Here is an 8979-nt window from a genome sequence, read left to right as displayed (position 1 = left end):
ATATCATTCGCGTGGAGTGCAACATCACCACAGGTGCTTACAACAACGACAGATTGGTTTACGCGATACACGAATTTTCGCCGAACGTTCCGCCTGGATATAAACTGTCGGTGAATCCGCAGATCATTTACATGCCGATCATCGCGAGAAGCATCAGTGACATCACTCTGAGTGTGATGGATCAGGACACAAAACCGATAAATTTTCATGGCGAACCGGTGACGATAAGAGTGCACGTACGAAAAAAGGTGACATAAATAGAAGTGAAAATAATAATAATAATATGCTCATTTGTGAACAAATATGCTCGTGGTGAGTGATTTTTTCGTCAGAAAAGAATCATCGTCTGTTGTTCCGCCGCCGCCGCCATCATGTATACTTTCCTCGTCATCGTCCTCTCCTTCTTCCCTCTTCGCGAAAAAGAAAAAACGCGCAAAACAACGATATCGTCCACTTAATACGGCAAACGTTGTCTTTCTACGATCATTGAGATTTCAGATCTCAGATCATTGAGAAACGTAACGACACCATGCTAACTGACATTCTCAATATCGAGAGTAGACCGACTTTCGACCATCGCGTCACCAAAATCGAAATCCATATATATAATCCATACGCTAATACCACATTCGATTATAACGATGAGATACGAATACCTATTCAGCAACAAGATCTGTACACGCTGCTGTGTGACAGCTTTCTCTACATCGAGGGAAGACGAAACGACGAATCGAACAATAATAATTTGGCACCGCCCGCCTTACCGAAGACAGCCGCCAGATTCTCGAACAATTGCGCGGTGTTTATGTTCGACGAGATACGATACGAGATCGATGGCGTGGAAATCGATAGATACAGAAACGTGGGAATTACAAGCACCTTGAAGAATTACGCTCTTCTGGACAGAGGAAGAAGCAAAAAGTTGGAAAACGCCGGCTGGTTATTGGAGAACGACAAATCGTCGTCGTTACACGAATTCAACATTTGCATGCCGCTGGACATGCTGTTGGGCTTTTGCAAGGATTACAAACGCATAGTGATAAATGCACGGCATGAATTGATATTGATACGCGTGCGTAGCGACGCGAATTGTTTCGTGACTGATCAAGAACAACAGCATCAACCCAAGATCACGCTATTCAAGGTGCAATGGCGAATACCGCATATCGTACTGAACGACGTGAACAAATTGTCGCTGTTGCGTACTCTGGAAAACGGTAGATATCTGAGCATGACTTTTCGCTCGTGGGATCTGTACGAGTATCCGCTGCTACAAAGCACCACGAAATATTCGTGGGCCGTGAAAGCCGCGACGCAATTGGAAAAATCGCGATACGTCGTGTTTGCCTTGCAAAACAATCGAAAAAATATGTTGAACAAAAACGCTTTCGTATTCGACCACTGTAATCGTTCGTTTGACGAACGTCAAATTGTTCCTGAATTTTGAATTTTATCTCTACGACGACATGAATTTGAATTTCAAAGTACGCAAAATCGCAATATTGTACGATATGTACTCGAGATTTCGCAAGACGTATTACAGTCTCGAAACGGACGACGAGTATATGACTTTGGAGAATTTTCTATAACACGGCCGTTCGTTGTGGTCGATTGTTCGCGTCAGAATGAATCGATCAAGAACGCAACCGTCGACATTCGCATAGAATTCGAATGCAACGAGAATGTACAGAACAATACAACTGCATACTGTCTCATCATTCACGATCGATTGATCAAGTACAATCCGCTCACCAATGTGATGCGTAAAATAATATAATCATCGTTGAATCCGCGCAAAAGAGGAAATGTCAATCATTTTCTTCGTTCTCTCAGAGATAAACGATATCGCTGACAGCTGCGACTTATCCTTTTTGCACATATTTTTCCTGTTGATGGTTGCGTATATAAAGCAGAATCGTACACAAAATTCTAGCATAATTCCGTCGATTTGTGTGGTGAAAAACAACACGTTCGCTCCGCACACTTGTTTTTGAAAAAAATCGTCGTCGTTTCAGCGAAGAAAACAGAGATTACGTTTTGCGATGCTGCCGCCGCTGCAGAGAGAAAATATCTTGACCGAGCATGAGCTGACCGATAAAACAAAAAAATAATACGCCTGCGTTGCAGCGGAAAGCGACGGAGACAACGCGCGCGCGCGCACGATGTTGCATCTGTTGATCGCGCATCTAAGAAAAATCGGCGTAAACATACCACTGTGATACCGTGGTACTGCCGCCGCGGCCGCCGCCCTGACCCCCTCGAGTCACTAACGCTCCCCCTTATCGTGCAACATTTCAATTAGTTGGTCGCGCGCGATAATGCGACCTTTCTCGTCGATGTTGACGGTACCCTATCAGCTAACAGAGATTGAGACTGTCGCGACCTTCGTCGCGCGCGCGTCGCCGCCGATTGGTGCGTGCGGCGCATCGCGCCGATAGCGCTCAATCGGCCGACAGATTGAGACTTTTTTAAATAACCAACGGTCGATTGGGGAGATTAACGAGCGCGCGCGCGCGCCATCTCCCTGACGCGTCGCGTCAACAGCGCTCAGTCGGTTTTGCAAATTGTTGTTGCTCTCGATTCAGCCGGCCGATTCTAATAAACCCCGCCCCATTCTCCCGTTTACGCTCAAACAATTGATCGATTAAGAAGTTCAAAAACGAATACGCCCCCTGAGGTGGCGGAGATGTGCGGCTCCCCGCTTGCCCCTGTGCCCACGCGCCCATCGCTTGTGGGTTTCCTCGCGGGCACCCCTCCCCGCTCCTCGTAGCGACTAAGTTTCAAACGTAGCTTGTATGATCTACTTGAGCGGAATTGTGGTGGACCGGTGCAAGTGGAGTCGCGATGGTCGATCGCTCTTGGGGCGACGCGGCGTCGTAGTACGACGCTTGCGAGGAGATCCGACTGTCGGGCAGTCAAGAGCGATGACAGAGACGATGAGTGCGCCTCCTATATGTTCCTCTATGTTCCGCGACTGCCAGGATCGTCTCGATTTCGGAGCGACTTCGAGGGAGGATGAACGCACCTTCTCTATCGGTCGGTTCTTCAGGAGTTGGAGAGTCAAAAGCGCTTGACAGAGACGATAAGCGCACTACCTCTAGATCCCGAGACTTTTAGAGCGGATCGGTCAGCCGATGAGCTCACCGGCTGGGATCCTGGAAGGTTGACGTTGAGGATGACTGCCATCGAAGTCTCCTTCGCCGCTGTACTTCGCGTACGGCTTATATACACGCCGATTCGTGGATTTCGCACATACACCGTTCACCCCACTTGGGGCAATTCGGCGGCGTTACCGCGAGTCGGCAGTGTGACAACGCTGATTTGGCGCGTAGCGCCGTATTTCACGGCTCGACGGCTGGTCGATCGTGCCGTAATGACAAAGTGAAAAACGCCTCGTTTTAATTTGGCCAAATAGAATTCTCGAAAATAAATTCAACTTGTTTAAACATATTTTTTTAATTATTATAATGATAAACCCAAAAATAAATTCATCACGTTTGCATTAGTTGGTTTAAACACTAATAAGCGCAGATTATGATTCTGTCATCCGACAAAACCCCTGCAAATTTCATGGAAATCGCATAATTTTTAAAATATTTAGACATCATTTTAAATTTTGAAATTTTGAACCGGAATCGGATTCAGCGACGCAAAAAATCCTCCCTGACGCAGTCGTCATATAAATTCAATACTCTTGTGGAGATCACTTTTGGCCCAAAAGCATATTTTTCTGTTGACGCTAAAGAGGTTAATATTAGGAGTGTCCATTAATTTTAAGGAATTTTTTTTATAAAAGTACGGCTTTATTGTGAAAAAATTGTTACAATTTGATCATTCAAAACATTGTTCATCGCTAGCCACTACTTTTTCCCATCTTTCTGGTAACAGGTGGATTCTACGTCGAAAGAACCACACATCTTTTGAGACTATCCACGAATCGATCCATTTTATGGTATCCTCATAAGAATGGAAGCGCTGCTCAGACAGGCCATAAGTCACCGATCGAAATAGGTGGTAATCGGAAGGAACAATATTTGGAGAATACGGTGGGGGTGGTAGGACATCTCAATTAAGCGCTTCTCATGTTTTCTTGACTGGTTTCGCAACATGTAGCCGTGCGCTGTCGTGTTGGAAAATCACTTTGTCGTGTCTTTTTGCGTAATCTGGCCGTTTTTGCTTCAATGCTCAGCTCAATTGCATCGATTATTGTTTGTAGCGTTCCCCAGTGATGGTTTCGTGGGGTTGGAGCAACTCATAATATACTACACCCAGCTGATCCCAACAAATACAGAGCATGAGCTTGGCACCATGAATATTCGGTTTTGCCGTTAATGTTAATGATTCGCTTGGCCTGCACCATGATTTTTTGCGCTTCGGATTATCGTAGCGTATCCATTTTTGATCACCCGTCACGATACAATGCAAACAACTTTTTCTTCTGTGTCTTTGAAGTAACAATTCACAGGTCATTTTGCGTCTTTCGACGTCCCTCGACACCCAATTTCCTTGCTTTTGAATCATTCCAATGACCTTCCAACGTCTGAAAATCGTTGATCGATCAACATTTAATGATTCTGCAAATTCTTGCGTTTTACTCGAATCTTGATCGAGTAAAGCTTCCACTTCCTCATCTTCAAACTTTTTCGGCTGGCCTGGACGTTCCTTGTCTTCCGTAAATCGCCTTTATAGTGTCGGAACTAGTACTCACATGTTGAAATCGATGGAGTATAATCACTATAAGCTTCCGACAACATTCGTTGACTTTCAGCAGCACTTTTCTTCAAATGGAAGCAAAAAAGCAAAGCTTCCCGCAAATTTCGTTTTGTTGGCACAAAATTTGACATATTTAATGCTCAAAAAAACAATGTTGTTTACATTTCGGCAAAATGACACATATTGAAAACTACAACCACGTGATGATGCTTTGACATGAAGGTAGCAACAATATGGCCCGATGCGATATAGTATTAGTTACGCCATCTCTTGAAAATCCTTTAAAATTAATGCACACTACCAATAAAAGAAAATTTGTGAATAATGACGCGAGATATGGTAGATGAGCTATTTTGGCGACGTCTGCCATCGTGTATTTGTATATTAGTTATATTACAAACTGAATACAAAAAAGTTCTCTTCTATTTTCTTAATAACTTTGTAAAGTTTTAATTATCCAATTGAAGAAAATTTGTTTTTCAACTAAAAATAATTGACGGATGGTTGCGATGATATATTAATATTATCTAATTAATAACAAAAAATGTACAAGTTAAAGGAAAAAGATAGAGGACTTTTTTGTTTAATTTGATCTAATATATAAACATACGACAGCAGATATTGCCACTATAACTCATCTACTGTATCTCGCGTAATCATTTACAAATCCTCTTTAATTAATATCTCAATAATTATTGTAAATATCGCAAAATAATATAGGACTTTTATGTTTATTCTAATCCATACTATCCTCCGCGAAAGCTTCGAAGATTGTTTTGGGATATTGGTATATGTTATATACAGGATGTTTCCTCTTACTTGAACACTTAGGATATATCTATTTCCTTTGATAATATAAAAAAAAATGAAAATTGTTCGATTCAAAAGGATTATTCTGATAAAGCAAACATCTTTTTTTACTGTCATTTTTTATAAGATTTCAAGGTCAGTCATTTTTTTATAACGTATTTTTATTAACGCAACGATGTAGCTTACAAAAAAAAAACAAATTTTATCATATGGTATATGTTGACTTTCAAATGACTTTGAATTATAAAAATCACGTTTAACAAAACAAACTGAAAATTTGTGTTTCATTACAAAGATGTACATTTTTCTACAGAAAGTATTCAATATGATCACCGTTAACTTCCAACACTTTCCAATACGATAAATAAAAGATTGTTTCACACTTTCAAGAAATTCCGATATCGATACTGCCTATTTCACAGAATAGTTGAATCAGTTTATCAAAAGTAACTCTAGATGGACAGCGATGGCAGGATGTTTTTCCGCGTACAACTATGTTGCGTGCACAGAGTTTCTCTTTGATTCTCCATAAATTAAAATTATTTCCGTTTTCTTTTCTAAATTAAACATTCTTGATATGGCACAGATACTAATGGTACTCTGGTTTCTATTCAAAGTATGTTTACATATTGGGTTGGCAAATAAGTTCGTTCGGTTTTTTAATCGGAGTAGGTTTACTCGTTCTGCTATCTCTTTTCCACAGCGTTATCGCACAACGCGCTTGCGCAGCTGAAAAGCGACGTTCCACCTAACCTATTTGTAAACATACGCCGGTTAATACCAGAGTATTGTGCGTACTGCACGGTTGCAAATATGGAAGAAAAGAACGTCCATTTTCGCCATATTTTACTTTTTTATTTCAAAAAAGGCAAACGAGCTGCGGAAGCTCATAAAAAGATTTGTAATGTGTATGGGGACGATGCTTTAACAGAACGTGTGTGTCAAAAATGGTTTGCCAAATTCCGTTCTGGAGATTTTGATGTTAGTGACGCGTCCCGTTCTGGTCGTCCAGCAGAGATTGATTCAGCTGTAATAAAGAATACCGTCGACAAAAATCCATCGCAAACAGTACGAGAGATTGCTACGACACTTAATATATCCCACACAAGTGTAGAAAACCATTTGCGTCAGTTGGGATACGTTTCTCGCCTCAATGTTTGGGTGCCGCACGAATTGACCGAGGCCAACTTAACCGCTCGCATTTCCATCTGCGTCGCGCTGCTGAAACGCCAAGAAAACGATCTATTTTTGAAGCGGTTGGTTACGGGAGATGAAAAGTGGATCGTCTACGATAACGTAGTACGTAAAAGATCATGGGGAAGCAGCAGTGAACCACCACAAACAACCTCGAAGGCAGGATTGCACCCGAAGAAAATTATGCTCTCAGTGTGGTGGGATTATAAAGGTATCATTTATTATGAGCTCTTACCATCAGGCAGGACGATCGATTCAACTGTATATTGCTCCCAATTAACGAAATTGAATCAAGCAATACGTTCAAAACGTCCAGAATTGGCAAATCGAAAAGGAGTCGTCTTCCACCACGACAATGCCAGACCCCATACTTCATTAACTACTCGGAACAAATTGTTAAGGCTTGGCTGGGATGTTTTACCTCACCCTCCTTATTCACCGGACCTGGCACCCTCTGATTATCATTTGTTCCGGTCGCTGCAAAATTCTCTGAACGGGAAAAACTTTGCTAATAATGAAGCTGTTAAAACGCAACTGGATCAGTTTTTTGCCGGTAAACCTCAGACGTTTTATGAATGTGGGATTATAAAATTGGTAAAAAGATGGCAAGAAGTCATAGAAAAGAATGGTCAATACATTATTGATTAGTATATATTTTGTATATTAAATAAATTGTATTTTATACCAGTCAAAAAAACCGAACGAACTTATTTGCCAACCCAATACATTCACTCAACACAGCTGTACGCGGAAATAGATCTTAGCCACCGCTGTCCATCCAGAGCTAGTCTTGTTAGACTGGTTCAAGATTATTTGAAGATCAACGTAGCATATACCATTAGATTGAATTTGTTTCTTTGTAAATTACATTACTGCGTTAATAAAAAATACGTTATTTTATTTAAAAAATATCGATAACCTTGAAATATCGTAAAAAAAAAATGAAGGTAAAAAAAGATGTTCACGTTACCAGAATATTAATCCTTTTAAATCGAACAATTTTCGCCTTTAACTTTTTTCATCAAAGGAAATAGAGATATTCTAATTGCTCAAGTTAGAGAAACATCCTGTATATATTGTGTTTAATTTAAAAAATTTTTCAATGTAAATTCAATATAAATTTAATAGAACATCTTGTATATACAGGGTGAACCACGCAATTGGAACGGGTTATATCTCAAGTTTGGTTAGTAATACAAAAAAATTGTAGAGGAAAAAGTTGAATGGTTTAAAAGGTTTACTTTTCTACGAGTTTACTTTTTTCATAAATGCAACAATGCACCTAAGAAATGCAAATGCACTCTTACTTTAAATGGAATAATATATTTTTTTTATATGGATCGATTCCTCGGAACAACCTGCGTAAAAATGTGTTAGGGTACAATATAAAAGAAATAAACAATTCGTGATATTTGATATTTTTAGTCATTTATTAAAGAATATATTCGAACGTTATGCTTTCACATAGTGTAGTGTAAAAACTTTTGGTAATTATCGACTTTAGGGGAGACAGCTCCAATGACCTTGACCTTGACATATGTTGTAAAGGTCACCTTCCTGAGTAACTCTCAGAAAGTTTTAGCCGTCGTTCGTTGTTCGTTAAAAAGTTATTAACAAAAGAAGTTGCATAAAATGAGTATAATTTTTGGACACTGTATATACAAATACTGTGTATCGTTAATGAGCAATATCGAATAATACTGATGCGCCCCCCGCACCCTTCCTCAAAACTAATCTAACCCAATCTATCATCACATTAACACAAAAGTTGAACACTTTAATAAACAATGACTGACGGTTAATGTGACGATAGGTTGGGTTAAGTTAGTTTAAGGGGCCCCCCCCGGCGTCCGCCGCCTTGCCATGGTGGAGGGGCCCGAGGTGCTCCCGGTGAAGCCCCGGGATGGATCCACCGGCTGAACTCATTCAGCCGGTGGTAGGTCCTGTGGGAGGAGGGCGCGCCCGCCAAGAGCGGACCTGTCGTGGTGGGCCGCGATCAGTAACAGGACCGTCGGGGCACATGTCCGGGCCCTACAGCGAGGGACTGGCAGCGTCAGTCCCGAACATACCGTTACCCTCCGCGCGCGTTATGTCATGTCTATGACGATGCGCGGGGGGCCGGGGACCTTGGCTTAGCCGCCCGGGTTGCGAGGAAGGGAAACCTCAGTAAAAAACCCCTGAATCCCAAGCTCTGGGCCGCGGTGAGGGGATGCATGGCCATCAGGTATGGTTAGTCGCTAGCGGTCCACCCCCCCCCCCGGG

At 41.5% G+C, this 8979-nt stretch overlaps 1 protein-coding gene across 1 annotated transcript; it reads left to right on the top strand.

Annotated features, from left to right (window-relative positions):
• The first annotated feature begins 529 nt into the window (after window positions 1-529).
• Window positions 530-1447, top strand: LOC116852608. Its single transcript, XM_032833128.1, has one exon. The coding sequence runs from the start codon at window positions 530-532 to the stop codon at window positions 1445-1447; it is 918 nt and encodes a 305-aa protein (XP_032689019.1).
• The last annotated feature ends 7532 nt before the right edge of the window (window positions 1448-8979 follow it).

Source organism: Odontomachus brunneus, unplaced genomic scaffold, assembly GCF_010583005.1.
Source record: "Odontomachus brunneus isolate Ranch 3 - 2012 unplaced genomic scaffold, Obru_v1 Obru_scaffold_239, whole genome shotgun sequence".
In the NCBI taxonomy this organism is placed as follows: Eukaryota; Metazoa; Arthropoda; class Insecta; order Hymenoptera; family Formicidae; genus Odontomachus; species Odontomachus brunneus.
This window is presented reverse-complemented; position numbering and strand designations above follow the sequence as displayed.